This window comes from Sarcophilus harrisii, chromosome 2 (assembly GCF_902635505.1).
Source record: "Sarcophilus harrisii chromosome 2, mSarHar1.11, whole genome shotgun sequence".
Taxonomy (NCBI): Eukaryota; Metazoa; Chordata; class Mammalia; order Dasyuromorphia; family Dasyuridae; genus Sarcophilus; species Sarcophilus harrisii.
Window position 1 is genome coordinate 19,467,731 of NC_045427.1, and position 21,744 is coordinate 19,489,474.

The 21,744-nt window shown below is 45.2% G+C and overlaps 1 protein-coding gene across 1 annotated transcript in view; it reads left to right on the forward strand.

Annotated features, from left to right (window-relative positions):
- The window catches only part of SFXN5 (sideroflexin 5), a 193,480-nt gene that overhangs the window by 78,307 nt on the left and 93,429 nt on the right, over nucleotides 1-21,744 (forward strand). The window contains exons 6-9 of the mRNA XM_031949713.1: nucleotides 687-712; nucleotides 12,779-12,832; nucleotides 14,980-15,036; nucleotides 16,170-16,235. Of these exons, the coding sequence (XP_031805573.1) occupies nucleotides 687-712; nucleotides 12,779-12,832; nucleotides 14,980-15,036; nucleotides 16,170-16,235 (203 nt within the window). The remainder of the gene's footprint in view (nucleotides 1-686; nucleotides 713-12,778; nucleotides 12,833-14,979; nucleotides 15,037-16,169; nucleotides 16,236-21,744) is intronic.

The window sequence follows — 21,744 nt, forward strand, 5'->3', positions numbered from 1 at the left end:
CCTTTATGATCTTGGGCTAGTCACTTAAAATGGGTTTAGGCTAGCTCACTTCCTGGGCCTTCACTTCCTTAACTGTCAAACAAAGGGTTACTTTTCATGGACTCTAAGGGTCTATTTAGTTCTAGGGGTGGAAGTTGTGATATATCCCAGTTCTGATTCTCTCTGGCCCTTAGTTTCTCCAACTATAAAATGAGGATGACATATTTCCTAAGGTCTTTGCCATGAACCGATGGTGGGATTATGACTTTCATTGAGGGCAGCCTAGAGAAAGGGGTTAAGGGTGAAATCCAGACTGGAGGAATTCTGTGAGCCCCCCTAGGTCCTACAGAGACTGGCCTGGCTGGAGAGGGAAACAATCCTGCAGAAGGGATTTTTTTTTATTCTGCTCCCTCCTGTGCCTCTGGAGAAGGCTGCATATTCTGTACATGATGGAAAAGTAAAATAAAGATTATATGGCAGAAAAAATACTTGAGCTGGATGGTGCCTTGACTCCCATTGTCCCCCTCCATCTTATTACTGTCCAGAGTAGAGTTGAGCAGAAAAGTTAGTTTAGAACAGAGAACCCAGAGTGATTCCCAAAGGAGCTGTGGGGCTTGTCGGCATTGCCCAGGTTTTTCATGCAAGAGTACTCGGGAAGTGGGCATGAGGCACTGACTTGCTTATTTATCCTTCCCTCTCTCCTACAGGTTACATCCCCTTTGGAACACCCATTGTAAGTATCTTAGCAAATCTGTCTTCCAGTCGCCATTACATAAAAACGCCATCAGGGTTCTTAGCCATCATTGATCCGGCCACCCTGTTTTGTAGCTCGACTCTAGGTGCAAACTTTTCCTAAACCCCGTGGAGAAAACAAAAAGAACAGACATGATCCTAATCCTCAAAGAGCATATAGTTTTTGAGTATAGAATGGCAGGACCGTGTCATTCCCCTACTATAAAACCTTCAGTGGCCTTCTGTTGTCAAAGGGGGGAAATGTCAGTTCCTCAGCTGGACACTGAAGACACCCTGCAGTCTGGTTCCAACTTTTCCAAGCTTAATTCACACGACTCCCTTTCTTATACTCTACATTCTGGTCAAACTGAACTACCAGCCCCTCAACCACTCAACATCCCACCCCACCTCTGAGCATTTTACCTGTAGCTATCCCTCATGCTGGGGATGCATTCTCAACTCATCTCTGCCTCCCAGAATCCTTATTTGTTTTTATGTCTGATTTCTTGAGAAACCTCTCCAGCCTCTCCCTCCTCTTGTAACTTGTGTTTACATATTTGTGTACATGCAGGACTCCCCTTTCCCCACCCCTGCAGAATGGAAGTTCCTTGAGGACTTGTAATATTTTGTTTTTGCCATTGTATCCCCAGCTACCTGGCAAAGTAGAGAGAACCCTGGCAGCTGGATGCTTTAGTTTCCTCATCTACACAATGAGTTGGAGAAAGGAATGGCAAACCACTCTAGTATCTTTGCTAATAAAATCCTTTGTGGGACGGAGGGTTAGACCCCCCCTTACCCAAATTCATTACTCAGAAGCATCTCCATGTACAAACAGAAAGCATTGATTGGATCATTGTAAGGAGAGGTCCATGGATATGAACTGGACAAAGTCCAGCATCTGGCAGAAAATTGTGAGTGAATTATATAGCAAAAAAAAAAAAAAAAAAAGATGGGTTCAACCCCCTCCCCCCTTCCTGTTGATTTTTAAATTCATTGGATGACTGAAAAAGAAGTAACCATTGACCAATGGTCAGCAAGGCTGTCTACTTCCTGGGGGTCGTGTGACTTCCTGAAGCTTAGACCTAGGGTTTGACTTACTCCATCCCATAGACTTTTTGAGAAATCTTCACTTGGTCCCATCCAATCCCAAATGTGAAAATTAAATGAGACAATATCCATGAAGTGCTTAGCACAATGACTGGCATACAGTAGATACTTAATAAATGTTTGTTCCCATCTCTTCTCTTTCCTAGTTCCTAGCACAGTTTCTGGCACATAGTTGATTTTGTGAATTGAGGTCAACAAACATCAGTTCATTGATTCAAGAAATATTTACTGAATACCTACTGTATACAATGTGTGTTAGGGATAGACTAAAGCAAAAGACACCATCCCAGCCCCACCCCCCCTTCAAGAAAATGACAGCTCACATTGATGTTCTAATGTCCAGATCCCTGAACACAGTGAATGGTTGTTCTGTGTGTGTTGGATTGGATTATGTGATGGGGGGGGGGGGGGAATGTCTGGTTGTGGTATATGGGCCCCAGAGAAAAGCAAAATCAGTGTAACCTGGGAAGACTTCCTGAAGGAGGTGAGACTTAAATTAGACCTTGAAGGACAGGTAAGATTTTCAGAGGTAAAGAGAAGGACTCAGGGAGTTCCAGGTGAAGGAATAGTCTGAGCAAAAGTGAGGAATTGGGAATGAGCATGGCATGTATGGAGAAAGAGGAGATATGTTCGGATGAGACCAAGTTTGCTCTCTGTCTGAATCTGTCTCTGTCTCTCTCCTTCCCTCCCTCCCCCTTACTCTCTCTGTCTCACTTTCATTCCCTCCCTCCCCTTACTCTCTCTCTCTCTCTCTCTCTCTCTCTCTCTCGTTCTCGCTCTCGCTCTCTGTTGCTCTCTGTCTCTGTCGCTCTCAGTCTCTAGGTCTCTCTTCCTCTCTATCTATCTGTCTCTCTCCTTCCCTCTGTTTCTCTCTGTGTGTCTCTGTTTCTGTGTCTCTCTGTCTCTGTCTTTCTGTCTGTCTGTGTCTCTCTGTCTCTCTCTCTCTCTTTCTATCTGTCTCTGTTTCTCTGTCTCTATGTGTGTGTTTGGGACAGGGGAAGATAATTTTAAAGGTGATCTGTGAGCACCCCCCTCCCCATGCTAAACACAGAGATGTCGATGCTTTGACTCTTGGAATTGATGGGGGAACCCTAATCTGCTGGAGGTGAGGCAGTCCCCACCCTCTAGGAGCCCCTGGTCTTATAGCAGAGACACAGCTCCTGTCCTCAGGGAGCCCCTGTTCTGCTGGAGGAGGAAGGATATATTTACACTTGAAGAAGGCACCAGAAATGCTTGCAAAGAAATAGACGTGGGGATAGCGATGAATGTGACAGAGAACTAGCTCTCCCTGGATGCTGCAGGGCTGGGCGGGAGTGAGGCTGGAGAGGCAGGATCCTCTTTCATAAATCTATGTCTGAAGAAGAGGCCACACTACCTCGGCCCAGTGAGCAATGCTCTGCACTCCATCCTGTCCTTCACTTCCTTCCCGGGACACTGGGGGCCAGCCATTGGACCGCTTTGCCCCAGAGTCACTCTCCTCTGTCTCCCTCCCACCCCCTTCCACACTCACTCCTGAAAGCCAGAGAGAAACAGGCTGGTTTTCTCCGGAGGACGCTGCCAGTTTACTCAGCAGATTTCACAGATCAGCTGGCACCCATGTAGTACCTTATTTTAAGCTTAACATTTGAAGATGGAAACTTTTTTTCCCCTTTGGGTGTGTAGTGAAGTGATCCCAAATTATATATAAGCATGGCAGCTAGTTCGATGCTGCAAGCTGAATGGCTTGGGGATTCTTTATTTGTGCAGCTGGTCTGGTTCAAAAGTCCTCCCATCCCGGACGCCTTCCCCGATCAATCCCTCTTGCTTTGACGACCCCATTGCCCTGACATCACTCAATCAGCAAGCATGTATTAAGGCCCGCTCTAGGTGAGACACTTTGCTCAGTGCGGGAATACAATGACAAAAATGAAGCTGGACCAGCCCCCGAGGCACTCTCGTTCTATTAGAGTGAATAAAAATGTGTAGGTAAGGATATACCAAATAAATAGAAAGTAAGGGCTGAGAGAGAGGGGGAAGGAGGACTAGCCAGCAGAAGGATTAGGATGGGCTTCATGTAGGAGGTGGTGCTTGAGCAGTGCCTTGAGGGAAAGCTTCTCCAAAGCAGAAGTGAGAAGAAAGTATGGTCCAGGACCCAGGAACAGCCTGTGCAAAAGCAGACAGGAGAAGGCACGCTGTATGTGAGGGACAGCAGAGGAGCCAGTTTGGTTAGACCACAGCGTGTGTGGTGTGGAGCATGGAATAAGCCTCAACAGGCAGGTTGGAGGCAGCTTGTGAAGATGCTTTACAGCAGAGTTTGTCTTTGACTTGAGAGGCAATTGGGGGCCACCACTTTCTTGAGCAGGGGGAATGACATGGCCATGCTTGTCCTTTAAGAATACTGTTTTGGCAGCTTTGTAAAGAGCAGGTTGGAGAGGGGAGAGACTGGAAACAAGGAACTGGATTGGAAAGCCAGTTCCATCATCTAGGTGAGTGGTGATGAGGACCCGATCTGAGTTGGTAGTCATGGGAATTGACTAGACTTGGCAACCGATTGGCTGTGGGGGATGAGGTGGGAAGAAAGAACATAAAGAACATTCCCTGAAGCCGACTGTGGGTCCTTTTGTGTGGGAACAATGTCCTTTTCCTGGGATTGAAGAGTCAGGAAGGACTTTTGAACCCATTTGGGTTGGGTTGGAGCCCCAATTATCTATTCTGCACCTCACCAGGAATCTCTCATGACATTCCTGTTAAGTAATGATCTGGGATCTTCTTGGATCCCTTTGGGGAGGGCAGCCTCCCTGCCCTTCCTTTCTGGGGCAGCTCTTATTGTTAGGAAGCTCTTCCTTATATCTAGTCTCTTGAGTGGCTACCTTTTTCTTCTAGTTCTTTCCTTTGGGTTAGCTAATCCTTCTTCCATCTGACCATCCTTGAGATATCATTACAATGCTGATCTTAAGCCTTCCATTCTCCAGGCCAGACACCCCAGGTCCTCAGGAAGGGTGCACAGTTCCCTCATCTTTCTTGCTTCCCTCCTCTGGATCTCTCCCAACTTATCAATGAGGCTCTTTAAATGTGACCCTGAGAACGAATGACCAGATAGGTTTGGCCAGAGCAGAGCACCGTGGGACAGCAGCTTCTTAAGTTCCGGACACTGTGCATCTCAATGCAGCCTGTGGTCATAAAGTCCAACTCTTTCATTTTACAAATGAGAAAACAGGCTCAATTTGGTAAATTGACTTACCTGAGGTCATACAGGTAATGAGCAGCTAAAGTCATTGAACTCTAAATCCAATGCTGTCTCTACTGCAGGCTGCCATCTCTTGGGCTAGAGTGGGATAGCAGCTCTCCTAAAGGCTAGTCACTCACCTATATCACCTGCTTTGAACTAAGTCCTCCCCAAACCTCCTAGCAGTCATCAGTCTGACTTGAAGTTCTCTGAGGGCAGGGATTGTAGTTTCCCATCAGAATTCCCAGAGGACTCGGTTTATGTCTCCCTGACAAAAGGACTTTGGATTCTATTTATTTTGTGTCTCCATATTTCTTGTTCCTCCCCGCTTCCCAGTCCCAACCATCTAGAACACACATTAGGGTCTAAATTATAGGTAGACTCAGGTAAATCCCACTTCTGACTTTTATTAACTGCATGATTCTGGGCTCAGCTCTCTGGAACTCAGTTTCCTCATTCGTAAAATGGAGGTGTAATGTGTATACACTAAAGACAGTCTGTATCTCTGAGCTAGTGTGAGAATCAGAGGAGATTATGATAAATAATAGCTAAGTCTGATGTATGCAGGAAGTCACTTGAGTCTTACAAGATTCTGAGGCAGGTACCCCATTTTGCAGATGAGAAAACTGAGGTTCTGAGCAGTTAAATGACTGTAAGCTATGGTGATACAATCGCTAAGCGTCAGAGATGAGTCAAACCCAGATTTTCCTCCCTCTATTTCTAGCAATCTTCTTGTTACAATACTCTGCCACTTCTATCAATTATACTATTGACTCCACATTTTGTCTGGCTCACTCATTCTTGTATCTGAGAGCCCTTCTCATGGAATTCTTCCCCATATCTGATCAAAATTCTGTTAAGTGTCTGAAGGATTTGAACTCCAGACTTCCTGACTGCAGAGCCAGTGCTATATGTACTGCACCACCTAACTGCTCCTATTAGATTTAAATTTTCAGTCCTTTGGTCTTTGGAATCCATGATTCACAGTCCCGTGAATACCCCTCGTAGACTGGTGGCACTAAAAGGATAGGCTTCGGATTTAGGGGTAAATTTGGGGGTAATAGCACCCAGAAGGAAATCAGGCCATAGTGCCTTCAGTCTGTGGGATGTGTCCGACTGGCCATACACAGACTCAGGGAGTGGAAACTGGACTGTCTTTCACATACCTAGCACATTGAACATTCAGTAAGAACCTTAAAAATGGTGGTTGAAGGATTGATAGAATGATTTGCAGCACTTTGGTGTAGTAGAAAGAATCAGAGGGTCTGGGTTCAAAATCTATTTCTGACCTTTTTCTACTTAGGTGACCTTGGGCGATTATTCAGCTTCCACAATTTCCAGTTCTTCTATCTGTTAGATGAGGAGGTTGCATGAGACAAGTTTAAGAGGCTCTTCTGGCTCCAAGTACATGATACCCTGATCTCATGTTCTCTTTCTGGTTGCTCACTGGCGTCCACCAGAGGGCGGCCTTAATAGGGCCAAGCTTTTCCATCTCTCTCTCTCCTGGATGTGAGGTTTTGTAAAGATGAGAGAAGAAGGTCCATCTGGATGGAGTCTCATATTAAAAAAATAAATAAACTTTTCTGTCCTCAGTGGCTAACACACTTTATGAATGAAGCTCAGGTTTTCAGAGAAGGCCAGTTAAGACATCCCTGCTGTCCCCCTCATATCAAACCAACTCCCATCCCCATCCAGTCATAATAATTGCTCATTTTAATTGTAAGCACTTGTCTCACAGTCTGTGAGATCAGTATAGCAAATCATGTCCCTATTAGACAGGTAAGGAAACTGAGGTGAATTCAAGTCTTCCTGTCTAAAAGGCTCCACCCACTGAGCTTCATAGCTACCTCTGGAGGAAAATGATGATGGTAGAAGTCATTTGTGGGTTCTAATTAGTTCCCGCCTGTAGTAAAAGAAGCTGGTTAATAAGTTTGAAGGTGGAAAAAGATGATCTGTGCTGGGAAAATGAAAGAAACTGCTGGACAGATTAGGTGGGGGCAAGACTATCAGAAGGTCATTTTTAAGGGCAGAGATAATCCTGATCACTAATTTTGTCTTATAACTATCTTTTGTTTTTATATCACACTTTATTTATTTATTTTTACCATTTTGTAGATTGGGAAATTGAAGCAAAGGGTGAATAAATACATGGTGAGACAATAAACACTGATTAAACACCTAGTCTATACCAGGCACTCTCTAAACATAAGGGATACCAAAAAAAAAAAAAAAAAAGGAAAAGTAGGTCCTGATCTCAAGGAGCTCACAATTTAATGGAGGAATCAGCATGCAAACAACATGTGCAAATGAGCTATTTATAGGATAAATAGGAAATACATAAAAGGAAGATGGACCTAGAATAAAAGGGGATCAGGGAATGCTTCCTCCTCTAGAAGCTGAGACTTGAAGGAAGCCAGCAGACAGAAGCCAGGAGATAGTGCGTCTCTGGAACAGGGAACAGCCACTGAACATGCCTGGAGTCTGTAGATGGAGAGTCTTGTTTGATAACCTGCAAAGAGACCATTATCACTGGGCTCTGTGTGTGTGTATGTATGTATGTGTGTGTGAGAGAGAGACAGAAGGAAAGAGGAGGGCGGGGAGGGAGAGAGAGAGAGAGAGAGAGAGAGAGAAGAATACTGGGAAGGGGTGGAGTGAGGGGGAGACAAGCAGTTGAGGGCTCTGAATGCCAAACAAGCTTTTCTCTTTGATTCTGGAGGTGATAAGAAGCCAATAATGGGACAGAAGAACTTGTTATATAATGGGGGGTGACATGGGTGACATGATCCTATCTGTACTTTCAGAGAATGGATTTGACAGCTGGATGGCTCATGAAGAGAAGAGGGAAGAGACTTAAGACAGAAGCCCAGGCCCCACCCACCTGCTCCCCTCCCCAGCAGCTAGGGCAGGCATGGGGTGGTGAGGGTTTGCACTAGGGCTGGGGCAGTGTCCGAGGAGAAAAGGGGATGGATTGGAGAGATGCTGGAGAGGTGAGATCTGTGAGGCTTCAGAGCTGAAACTGATGGGAGATGCTGTAAGGAGTCAAGGAGGGAGACTGTGGTGGTGAAATCAACAAGAGGGAGGCAGGGCAGGTGAAATTTACAAGAGAGACCCAGCGGTGAAATCGACAAGAGGTGAAATCGATAAGAGATGATGCCAAAGGAAAATTGACGCAGCAGATTGAACATAAGGGCTGAGAGAGTGCGGATGACTTCCGGGTGACAAGTTCTCAGGACATGTTAAGAAAGTAGCTAGCCCTTTAAGGTTTGTGACTTTTTACCAAGGATCATTCTCGTGTAATCTACAAAGCAACCCTGTTAGTAACAAGTTAACCTAGTTAGTGCTCTTATTATCCTCGTTTTGCAGATTAAAAGGTTGAAGCTGAGACAATTGAGTAGCTAGTAAGTGTCTGAGGGAGAATTTGAACTCGAGGCTTCTCGAATTTCGGTCTAGCCCTCTGTTCACCACAGGATCTTTATTGAGGGGGGTCTTTAATGCGTGCTCATTGGATTGAATCTGATTGAGAGGGCTGAGCTCTGTCTTCTGCCCAATTCCTTTTTTTTCATCCCTACCCATCCTTTCCATCATCTCCTTACAGCGCAGGGGTCTTTCCAACTCCCCCTCCTCCCCCTCCCCTGAGCGTCTGACTCTCTGGACTTCAGAAGAGGGGCAGGAGAAGCCCTGGCGTGCGCAGCCCCAGTGAAGCCGCCCCCCTCCCATCTCTCTTCCCTTCCCCCTCCCCACCCGCCATGCTCTGGAAAGGGCAGCGAGCGGGAGCGTGGGTGGATTGCACCCAGAGATATACGTCTGAGAACTGAAGGGAACACTTTATTTTAGATTTGGGCTTTTTTTTTTTTTCTTTTTAAAGGGAAGTTATAAAATATCTGCTTTTGCTTCTTCTCTGAGTGTGCAGATGGTTCTGTGTTTCTGCCTAATAGGGGATAAAACTGCCAGTGCTTGTGCTGCCCTTGTTACACGCAGTTAGACTCTGAGAACCTCCGGGGCAGGGACCCTGTTAATCAACAAGCGTTTATTTAGGGCCAGGCTGTGGGCTGGGAGACTAGAACGGAACCAAGGCGGTTCCTGCCCTCAAGGAGCTTCCACTGGACGAGAGGAGGTGCTCGGTGGGCGGGGGAGGAGATGTCAGCGAGTGGGGGGCCGGGGAGGGAGCCAGTGGGCAGGTGATGGTCATGCCTTTTCCAGAACAGGGTGATGTGACATGATTACACACAGCAGCAAGAAGTAGAACGTGGAAGGAGATAGATACACACACACACACACAAGAACGGGACAGATGGCAGCTTGCTGTCCTGAGGGAAGACTGGATGGGGTGAAGCGCTGTGGTTCATTGAGCTCGCCTGGGACCTGCTAGATAGAATGGCGGCCACTGTAGGGGATCGATGCCGTGAGCCTTGGGGTTCAGAACGGATCTTGGATTATTCCTCCCAATTCCCCACATCTTCAGGGCTTGCTGTCTTAGCTGACCTGCTCAAACATTTAGGGAACCCTGTGCTCAGGTGAAAAAAATAGTCTTCTAGGATCAAGGGCCACCTGGTTCAACTACCTATTTTTACAAATGAGGAAACTGAGGTCCAGAGGGGCTAGTAAGTGGTCCAGCTAGGATTCTTTGATACTCCTTCCCCCAAACCTGGGGCCCTGTTTTTGCTGCTCCCCGGCACATCACTTGTGCTTTTGCCAGGACCATTTCACTGACCCCCAAGGCGGGGGGTGGGGGGGGGCTCGTCATGCTTATCCCTGTCTCCGAAGCTTTCTTTTCTCCAACTATGCCCAATGCCGAAACTTTTCAACCTGCCCCCCTGCCTCCCCTCCAAGGCCTTTCAGCCATCTTATTTCTCCTCTGACTCCAGTCCTTATTATATCATGGGGTACAAGCTCTGAAGCAGGAAGTGACCTCAGAGGCCATCTAGCTCAGGCCCCTTTATTTTCCAGATGAGGCCACTTTTATGGAAGTCACTGATTCTTAAAAGATAAGGCCGGGGAGGGAGTGTCCTTGGAGCTGAAGCCAGCAGAGCTTCCAGTGTGAACATCTAACCAAGGCAGAGGCACCCAGAGTCATGGGTGTCTTAGGTTAGCCATAGGACAGGTGTATGAAAAGCATTGAATACTAATTGAATAACTTTAAAAAAACGAGAGAGAAAGCATTGGTTTGTGGTGTTTAGAAGCCGATCTCCTTTCTTTACCCACTTCTCTCCACCCCCATCATGCAGCGGAGATCCGAGGTACAGATAATACCTAACAGCAGTTAATCAAAAACCATATTTATATCTTACTTAGTTTTGGAATATAACCAGAGGCACAGATTCTTTCTCTCTCCTCCCTCCCATTTTTCTTTCTCTCCCTCTTTCTCTCCCTCTCTCTGCCTATCCTTCCCTCCCTTCTTTCTTTTCTTTCTCCTTCTGCCTACTCCCCTCCTCCCCCATCTTTCTCATCTCCCCATCCTTCCTTGTCTCTGTCTCTGTCTCTGTCTCTCCCCTTTCCCTCTCTCTTTTTCCTTTCCTTTTCCTTTCCTCTCCATTTCCCCTCAATTCACACTGGGAGATAGGGAAGGAGAAGGTCCCAATTCTCCAAAGAATAAGCCTGAAAAAGCTAAGATTTAATCATAGATCTATTAACTTTGCATATGTCACATTATATTCAAGAGGAGTGAATTCAAGCCCTGAGAAGCCCCTTAATAATCCCTCCATATAACTCCCCAATTTTATAGAGAAAGGAATTACCCAGACTAAGGGACCGACTTTCTTGCTCCATCTCTGATGACTTTACATTTACACCCTGTGGCTCTTGTGTGTTGTCTCTGCCTTAGAAAGGAAACTCCCTGAGGGCAGGGATTATGTTCTCTGCCTCCCCAGCTCTTTGCACAGTGCCCAGCACACAGAGTGAGCCTTTAATAAACGCTTGTTGACTGGCTTGAAATTAGCTGCATAGAGGTGCTTCTAGGAATAGAATCCAAAATTGACCTTGGATCTCATCATTTTAGGACTGGGACAGACTTGGGACTTCAGTGGCTCTCCCCATGAGGGAATGCTCTAAAGAGCTTGTTGCTTAGGACATGTAGAGGTTAACTGACCTGGCTAGGGTCTCCCTTTCAGAAGGTCTCCGAGGCAGGGCATTTTTCCAGCCTCATTTTGGGTTGGGGAGTTGAATATCACAGGATGGCTTCTCATGGAAGTTGTGAGGTGGACTTGAGCTCACAGTATTTAAGCTGATGTGGGCCAAGAAGTACATATGTGTGCATTTAAAGTGCTTTTTTTTTTTTTTTTAATGTTTAAAGCATGGTTTACAAATATGGCTGACAATGTCTAAGGTTTGATTGCTCTACGGTATTGGATGTTTACGTTGGTACCTTATGGAAAATTCTTGCCAAGAGAGCAATTTTATGTATCAGAATCATAAATAAGTCAATGTGTGGTTGAGGCTATACGAGCATTCCCCGTATGCGACTGCATTTTGTGTGTGGGACACGGCACCCAGACATAGGCAAAAGGTGAAATTGTCATATGTATGGGAGCATCTGTTACTGCTCCAAACACTGGCTCATGTCAGGATCTACAGGTTAGTCTCTTCCCTCCCTCCCTTCCTCCTTTCTTTCTTTCTTTCTTTCTTTCTTTCTTTCTTTCTTTCTTTCTTTCTTTCTTTCTTTCTTTCTTCCTTCCTTCCTTCCTTCCTTCCTTCCTTCCTTCCTTCCTTCCTTCCTTCCTTCCTTCCTTCTTTCCTTCCTTTTTTCCTTCCTTCCTTCCTTCCTTTTTTCCTTCCTTTCTCTCTCTCTCTCTCTCTCTCTCTCTCTCTCTCTCTCTCTCTCTCTCCCCCCTTTCCTCCCTCCCTCCCTCCTTTCTTTCCTTTCTTCCTTCCCTTTTCTTTCCTTTCCTTTTCCTTCCTCTCTCTCTCCTTCCTGCTCTCCCCTTTCTTTCTTTCAAATACTATATTATTTGATCTTGACAACAACCCTGCAATATTGATGTTATTATTATCCCCATTTTACAGTTGAGGAAACTGGAATAAACAGAGTGAAAATGACTTCTCCAGGATCACATAGCTATTGAGTATATGAGACCGGATTTGAATTCAGGTCTTCTGTTTCCAGCCTCAGTGCTCTATCTACCGTAACATGAGCTGCTCTCATTAAGCCTATGCTGGGCCTTTAGATTATATATGTACTAGCTGTTTTGCATCATAAGGCACCTAGGTGTTGAAATGGATAGAACAGTGAGCCTGAAGCTTCCTGAGTTCAAATCTCTCCTCAGATACTTACTAGGTGTATGACCCTGGGCAAGTCACCTAATCTTGTTTACCTCAGTTTCTTTATTTGTAAAATGAGCTAGAGAAGGAAATGGTAAACTACTCCAGTATCTTTGCTAAGAAAACCCCAAATGGGGTCATGAAGAATAGGACACGGTCAAAATGACTGAACAACAATATCTGAAAACCAACAATGTTCTGGTTAAGCAGCTAAACCTTGAAACAAATATTATAAATAGATTATGGCCCTCCCCCAATTCTGCATTTGGGCCATACTTTAATATATAATGTTCACATCACAAGAAGCCATCCAAGAATCGGAGTGATATTACCTGCACTTTCAAGGCTAAAGTGGTGGGGGAGGGTCTTTGTATTTCAACACTGGCTTCCTGGGGAGGACATTAGAAGAGAGGCTCCAGAGGCCTCCCTAGCCCCCTCTGAGTACAGGTCCCGAAAGACAGGAAGCAGCAGTGTATTCATTCTCTCCTCTCCTTCTTACAGGTCGTTGGCCTCCTCCTGCCCAACCAGACCCTGGCCTCCACCATCTTCTGGCAGGTAACTCTCTCCCAGAAGCCCTCAGCCTCCAAGAGGTGGGTCCCAAACATTCAGCACCAGTTACTTATGTGAGAACTTCCTGCCTGGGCCTCCCTCCTCATTCTATCTGACAGTGTCTGTCAAAGAGAAAAACCAATCAGCCAATCAGCAAACCACGATTGAACTCCTGCTCTGTGCAGACGTTGTTGGGGATCCAGCTTATACTCTGCACTTGGCCGTCCTTTCTCCCAGGACTTCTCTTCCCCCTCACCTCAGCCTCCTGGCTTCCTTTAAGGCTCACCCCCAACCTCATCTTAGGCAGGGAGCCTACCACAGAGTCACCTGTGCTCCTCAGCTAGAAGGAGCTAAACTCTGTGACGGTAGGGAGCCGTCCTTGCCATTCTTTGTGCTTATTCCCAGGGGTAAATAGTGTTTAATAAATGAGCGTTGCTCGAGTTCTGGGAGATATAATATGTATATCGATAAAGGACAGACGGGGCTTTAGGAAAACTTCTGGATAAGGAAATTCCCCCATCAAAGCAGGATCACCATCCTCTCTGCAACCGAGGGAGGACTGGACACTGGGGAGTGTCCATTAAGTGATGAGGAATATTACGTGTTATCCTGACCCGTCCATGTACTATAACTGAAAGCAGGGGCCTGGATGGGAGAGGTTCTGAGGCTCCTGTAGCCCAAAGGCTCCCTCTTAGAGTAGGAATATGGCCGAGGGGAGGAGGGGAAGGGGAAGAACCCTCATTTCAGCCTCTCCCTCACCTGCATAGACAGTACAGGTTTAGGGAAGGCAGACGCATCAGGATTTCAGCCCAAGCTGTACCTAATGAGAAAGTCTCCCTCACCCCTCAGCACCACCCGCACTGTCTCTCTTCACCGGTCATATTACAAAGAAATAACAAAACCAGGGGGAAGAATTTTGTAAGTCTTTCTTTGGGGTAGTTAGGCTTAAACTCTCACAGTGTGTTTGGAAGGCGTGTGTATGAGTGGGTGTGTCTGTATATATGTGTATGTGGACATATGTGAGTGTAAATATGTGTCTGTATGACATGTATGTATATGTGAACATATGTGTGATTGTGTAAATACGTGGCTGTATATATGTATAGGTGGACATATGTGTGAGCGTGTAAATATGTGTCTGTGTGTAGATATATGTGAGTGTGTAAATATGTGTGTAAGTGTGTCTGTATATATGTATGTATGTGGACATAAGTATGAGTGTGGAAATATGTGTGTCTGGGGGTGTGTGTGCAGTGAGATGCAGGGTCTGACTCCCCTAAAGAAACTGAGGAAAGTGGTTTTCAATTGGTCTCTGAGAAGCGCCCCCCTTTCAGCCGGTTGGCCTGTTTTTAAGACTTTCAGGGCCTATGGCCACTCCCAAGCCCTGATACAAGAGTTCAGTTCAACATCGATGGAGCGCTATGGTACTTATGTCCCAAGAAAGCGAGCCAGGCCCCAAATAGGCCAAAATATCCAAAACATGCTTCTTTTTCTGCACTTTATTTTGTGACAGCAAACTATTTGAAAACAAAGCGAATGCCCATTGGTTGAGGAAATGTGGCATCTTAGGGCATTGTAGGCAACAGCAAATGCAGAGAATTCAGAGCACAGTGGAGAGGCTTGACAAACTCATGAAAGCAGAGGGAGCAGCATCAGGTGAACAAGGGCAAGGGCCTTGATTCCAGAGGCAAAGGCCCTGAATTCAAATTTTGACTTGGACTCTCTCTACCTGTACGTGTCAGGAGCATCCAGGCTCAGGTCCTGCCTCTGATGAGGAAACTGAGGCAGGCAGTTTATATGTCCTACCTTCCCAGGCTGTTGTAAGGATCACATGAGATAATAATTATAGAGGGCTTGCTTAGCACAATACCTGGCACACAGTAGGTGCATAATAAATGCTTCTTTGCTTTCTTCCATATTTAGTTCCTACAGGTGTTCCCACTTTAAAAAATCCTTATATTGGTTGTCTTTTGTGGTGCAGCAAAGTTCTGTTAAGTGTGTGGGGAGTGGTCAAGCCATTCCCTAATTGATGGGCCCCACTTTCCCCCCCCAGTTGTTTTATTCCCACAAGTGCTTTTATTTGGCCCATGTGGATGGGCGCGGGGGAGGGAGCTTCCCAGAGGTGCTCCCTGATGACTCCCATCTCTTTGCAGTGGCTGAACCAGAGTCACAATGCCTGCGTCAACTATGCAAACCGCAACGCAACCAAGGTGAGCTCACTCGGCCCCCTCCCGGCACGGCTGGGGTGACAACAGGGACTTAGAAGTAGGCCAGCTTTGGCTCCTGGGCGGCCTTGGGGAAGATTGAGGAATCCCTGTCTCTTTCTTACTGTGCTGGGAAAGTCGCCCCCTCTTTCTGTATTCTGATGCCTAAGATTCCACCATTAGTGATTTATGCCTTTGGATTGACCTTGCTCTCTTTAGCCCACTTCCTCCTGGGAGTCTTCCTGGGAGGGAGGAACATAATAAATCCCTAACTGCTCAGGAGAAATGACTGTCAGATATTTTCCTCACTGATAGAAGAGTATGACCGTTCTAGAAGTCCAAGAGTCTGTGGAGCCGTGGTGTTCCTTGTGGGAAAGAGCTTTAGATTTGGGGTCAGAGAACCAGTATTCACATCTAGACTCTGCTACTTCCTGCCTGGAAGGAGCGCTGGATTCGAACTTTTTGCAACTGGATTTGAACCCCAGCACTTCCACTTCCTAGTGGTATGAGCTCATCTCTGAGCCTTGATTTCCTCTTCTGTAAGAGGAAGGGTCCCAAGAAGAGGTCCCTTCTGGCTCTAAATCTGTGACAATTATGATAAATGTCAGCTATTAGTAGTAATATCAATAACTATATTATTAACCATAATAATAATACATATAATATAATAATAAACAATAATATAATAATAATAATATTAATAACTAATTCACATTGGAAGAGAAAGGAGAGCTTAGTGATTAGAGAACCACTGGAGGGTGATTTGAACCCAGGACCATGACCTTCAGATTTGGTACTTTTTCCACCTATCATATCCCTCTGTCTCCCTTAATGACATAGCGAGGAGAGGTCTGAACTTAGATCTTGACTTTCGCTAGCATTTTCCCTTTTGCTCAGTCAGACTTGGGGCTCCCATGTCACCTCTGGCCCTTGTAAGCCCAATAATTCAGAGCAAATTGCTCAAGCTAAGCCTCTATTTTCTCATCTGAGAAATGGGAATAACAGAGTCCTATTGTGGTGTTTACCTCCTTATTGTCATACTCAAATGAGGTCATGTGGGACAAATGCTTTGCAAATACCAAATTAGGATTTTCTTGCTCACCAGGTGCCAAACTGAAAATTCTCTCTCTGTTTTTCAGCCTTTGCCTGCATCCAAGTTCATCCAGGGCTACTTGGGAGCTGTCATAAGCGCCGTCTCAATCGCAGTGGGTAACACTTGTTTACATTTTATTTGTTGGATTCAAATTGCTTCCTCTCTCTCCCTAAGCTCTGTCTTCTTGAACACTTATGTCTCCCATCTTTGGGGCTCTAGGGATGTCCCGAGGCTCGTTTCTGAAGATTTGCTGGGGAGCAGCAAGGCTTTCATCTGCTTTCAGGGGAAGTCTTACTGCTTCGATACAGCTCCTAGGGGAGGAGGGCTGAATATTGATGCAAATAATTTAAATAAAATATTAGCAAAGAGAGGATGGCACTGGGGGGTGGGCAGGGCTACAACGGTGTACCTGATGGAGAATGTTGCACGAATGAAGAAAGGTGCCTTCCTTACCGTGGTCGGGAGGGCATCTTCACATGAAGACGCTTGTTATTCCTAGTCCTTAGCACATAGTAGGTGTTTCAAACATGTTTCTTGACTATTGACTGAAAAGCCCCAAATGTGTGTTAGTGAATTAGGGGGACAGATTGCTGAAAAATGAGAGGAGATCAGATCTATTTTCGGCCTTCAGGTTGATCCCTCTCATCAGGAAAAAGAGGGAGCCAGCCTAGAATGGTTAACATACAAAACAATCCCATCATCTTGCTACTTCCCTAGTTATTTCCTTCCTTAAGATCAGTATTGGGCTGAGAGCGGAGACTGGCAGCTTCTAGACTGGTAGACATGATTAGCTCAGGTGAGATAACTGAAGCCGGCTTGGGTCTTTGGTCAGGCGAATGGCACGCAAGAGAGGAGCTCAGTGCGTTCGCGTCCTCTGTTCAGCTGAATAAAAGGCTATGTCTGCCTCCATCAGGATATTCCATACTCTTGGTGATGATGATATCTTCCACACAGTCATTTCTGTTATGAATAATTCCACTAATGGTTATTCATAATATTTATCAATATAAATAATACAAATATCATTAGAAAAGAATATTAGCAGGATAACAATTTGTCCTAAGACCATTTCTATCTGAATGAACCCAATCAAGAAAGATAAAAATGAGATATTAATAACAGCAGCAGGAGCAACTCATCTTTATCTGGCCTTTAGAAATATTTACAGTATTTTCCTTTTGAAAAAATTATCAAGAATATTTTCCTCCTTCTCCCCTGGGGGAAAAGAACAACAAAAAGAAAAACAACATCATTGTAACAATATACAAACTTATGCAAAACAAATTCCTATGTTGGCTGTGTACTTTCTTCTCAGTGGCTTCGAAAACAAGGAAGCTTAGAGCTTAATGGATTTATTCAGGATCAGCTACTCACATGTTTCAAAGTTCTTGACAGTTATGTTATTTCTTGAGTTCTTTTTCATTATTTAATATTTTTTTCCCACAAATACATGTAAAATAATTTTAACATTCTTTTTTTAATCAAATTTTAAGTTCCAATTTCTCTCCTTCCCTCCCTCCTTCCCTTTTCCTGTCATTGAGAAGGCAAGTAATTTAACCTATGTTATACATGTGTAATCATGCAAAAAACATTTCCATGTAAGTCACTTTGTGAAAGAAAACACAAAAAATCCAAGAAAAATAAAGAAAGTAAAGAAAAAGTATATCAGATTTTTTTTTTCCCTTAAACTTTTTACGTTTTTCTGGGAGATCCTTAAACGGTCTTTCTGCATCCTGTGTTCAAGATCAATACTCTTTGGAGATCGTGTTTTCTTTGCACATTCTTGCTTTTTGCTTTTCTCCTTCTAGATTAACCTTCACTTCTGTATATTTGAATTCCCAATTTGTTGTCCTCGCTTTTGTTTCTTTGGCGATTTTTGCTGTGATGGAGTAAAATCTTTCAATTCTGCCCTCATATCTGTTGTGTGGGCCATAAATTCTGTTTTCACGATTCTTATTTCTCTCTTAAATCATTTGGGAACATCCCACTGGGCTTCCATGCTCTCTTGCGAACACACATACATACACACACACACACACACACACACACACACACACACACACACGCTGCCACAGTTCTTTGTCTCATCATCAATATAATAATAGCCCCCATTTATTTACTGCTTACTTTGTGCCAGGCACTTTATTAAATACTCTACAATTATTATCTCATTTGATCCTCACCACAAGTGCGGGAGATATGTGCTACTATTATTCCAATGTAACAGATGAGGAAACTGAGGCAAACGGGATAAGTAATTTGCCAGGGTCACACAGCTACTAAGTATCTGAGGTTGGATTTGATTCCTGGTTTTCTTGACTCCAGCTGTGGCGCTCTGTGCACTGCAGCTCCACCTAGCTCTTTCATCAGGGGTTGATTTGTTTGCCTTTTACCTTTGGACGCCTGCACCCATTTAGCTGATCTGGAGGCCATATTCCTTTCTGTTTATTAATTTCTTTCTTCCCCATTTCTTGGTGAATCTGTTAATGCCCAAGGTCTTTACCTGACTTTTCTTCCTTCTGAGGTCTTTGGTAATATCAGTCTTTCCCCTCATACATATTCCCTTTTTCTCACTTTCTGATTCTTCCCCCTTGGATGATACCTACCCTCCTCTGTAAGATAAAAGACTTGGTCTACATGGGCTCTGAGATCCCTTTCAGTTCTGGGAAGAGTCTGTGATGCTACAAATATCCCCTAGGGACAATCAAGGATGCTAGTCTGCTGATCCACTTAAAATACTTGTTATGGGCTCCTTTCCTTAAAATACTTGTTCTGGGCTCCTTTCCTTCTACTTGAGTTGGATTTAGAGGAGAAAGAGTTACCCACCAATACGTTCAGGATACCTTAGGAAAGCAATGTGCTTCAACTTGGAGTCCTGGGAGGTGCCAGTAGGTCACACCAAGCTAGGCACCCAGGGACCCAAAGACAATTTCCTATCTTGGAAATTTCTCTGCCCATCCTAAATAGCATTGTAATTAATCTCCTCGAGAGGGTGTCTTACTCCCACATCTGCTTCTTCTCTTCCCTTTCTTCCTTTCCTTTTACATTTTCTCTTCCAACTTTTCTCTATTTCTTCTTATATTTTCTTCCTTTCCTCCCCGTTTCCTCTATTTCTTCCCCCTCCATTCCTTCTCCTCTTGCTTCTCTCCCTCTCATTTGCTCTTTTCCCTTTTCTTCTTCCTCCCCCTCTTCCTCTACCTTTCCCCTCTCCTTCCCACTCTTTCATCCCTCGCTCTTCTTCCTCATCCTCTTCCCCCTTTGTCTTTCTCTTTTTGCTTACCTCTTCCTCACCCTTCTCTGGGGCTCCAGGGCCCAGGGCCAGACCTCATGGGGAGCACTTGGTGGGCCTTCCTTGACTTAGATTCTGTGATCTCTATTTGATAAGAGGAACCTTTCGTCACTGCCTCCTCCTGCTCACTGCCAGGGTCCAGCCTTGACAGATGGGAGCAGAGTTTCTGACACGGATTATCTCTGGCTTGCTTTTCTCTTTTTGTGTAAATCACAAAACCACTGGATAAAGGAGTTTTATTTTAGTTTAGTTTTCCTTGTTCCCCGGCACCCCAGGCCTGTCGGCCTCATTAACTGATCTCTGCTGTCAATTAGCTGTAAATCCCCTCCCAGGGTGAGCCTATTAGGAGGAGATGACCTGAAAACAAGTGTCACTGGCCCCAGTGGTTGGCCCAGTCCTGGTATTAATTAAAAGGAGCCCCTCCCAGACAGGCAGCCTGGGATGGAGAGACCTAGTGAGCCCGAAGAGAAAAGCACCAGGGCTTGGGGAAGGCCTTTCCTCTACTTCCAGGGACAATCTTCCGACTTCTAGGGATTTTCCCTACAAGTCCAGCTGTCCCTTAATCTGGACCTCCATTTTCCTACATGGATTTACAGGTTAGATAACCAGACTTTAAGGAAGGAAGGACTTTAAGGGAGGGAGAAAGAAAAGAAGGAAGGAAGAAAGGAAGGAAAGAAAGAAGGGAGGAAAGAAAGAGGAAAGGAAGGGAGGGAGGAAAGGAAGGAGGGATAAAAAAAGAAAGGAGGAAGAAATGAGAAAGAAGGAAGGAAGGAGAAAAGGAGGAAGAAGAAAAGAGGAAAGGAAGCAGGAAGAAAAGAGGAAAGAAGGATGGATGAATAGATAGAAAAAGAAAAGGAAGGAAGGAAAGGAAGAAAAGAAGAAAGGAGAAAGTAGGAAATGAGAAAGAAGGAAGGAGGAAGAAGGAAAGAAGGAGGAAAGAAGGAAGGACGAATAGATAAAGAAAAGGAGGGAAGGAAGAAAATTCCATTAAATTATTTTCTTAAATTCCACAGCTTGCTATATTTTAAGAGGAAACTTTCCTCACTCCATCTATCTTCACCATTCAATGCTACAGGCACCCTTTGAGTCTTTTTATGGGGAGCTGCTGTAAGGGAAACTGGGAGAGGTCCAGCCTGTCCTAGAGGGTTTCAGACCTGGATAAATAGATAGAACAATTTATTAAATAAAACATTTCTTAGAAGAGAACATTTATTAAGTGCTTACTGTGTGCTAGACTCTTGGTTAAGTGCTGGGAACTCAGATAGCAGCAAGCCAGGTGATCCCTGCCCTCTGAGAACTTACAATCTGGTGGGAGGGAGAGGAGAAAACCTCTTAGACAGTCACAGTGGCAGGTTATTAAGTGTCAATCACATGCTAGAGGAGTGGATACCTGCCTTGGGGTGCGTCCAGATGCCAGGTTTATTTTGTCCTGCTTTTTATGCATGTGATCTCCCTGTTAGAATGTAAGCTCTCTGAGGACAGGAATTATGCACTCACTCACGCACACACACACGCACACTCACACACACACTCACGCTCACACACACACTCACTCACGCACACACACACTCACACACATTCACTCATGCACACACTCACGCACACACACACACTCACACATTCACTCATGCACACACTCACACACACACATTCACTCACGCACACACACACTCAGTCACACTCACTCACGCACACACACATTCATGCACACACACACGCACACTCACACACATACTCATGCACACACACATACACACACACACACACACACACACCTGCTTGTTTCAAAATCCCCACCAGAGATCACAACGCCTGGATATTTAATAAATGTTTTGCTGATTGACATTGTTGGGGAGACAAGGTGCGGGTGCATAAAAACTCAATAACAGTGCAAGAACATAGCGTGGGGTCCCATAGGCAGCACAAGACCATCAGTCCACTTGGTCTGTTGGCCAGTGGCTGCAGCAAAGCTAGAGGAGGAGAGAGTCGCTGCTGGCTCAAACCCTTGGCCCAGAAGGCTTCCCAAAACTGGTGGCAAGCCCTGTGTTCCATTGAGTGCGGTTTGCTCTCTCTCCCAGCGTGCCTTGAGCTGCCGTCACCGTCCCCAGGATCGGTTCTGGTGTGGGAGTCCTGCTTTGACTCTCTTTATTCTCTGCTTGCGCCTGTGTGGTTCAGAGTTCACGGCCTCTTTCACCTTTGACTTAGCCTGTGGAGATGAGAGGAGGGGAGAAGGGGGCAGAGACAGACCAGGAAAGGGGGAGAGAATTTGCATTTTACAGATGCTGTCCTGGGGTTTGGGGTGGGGATGAACGGCTTGCCCACTCGCACGGCA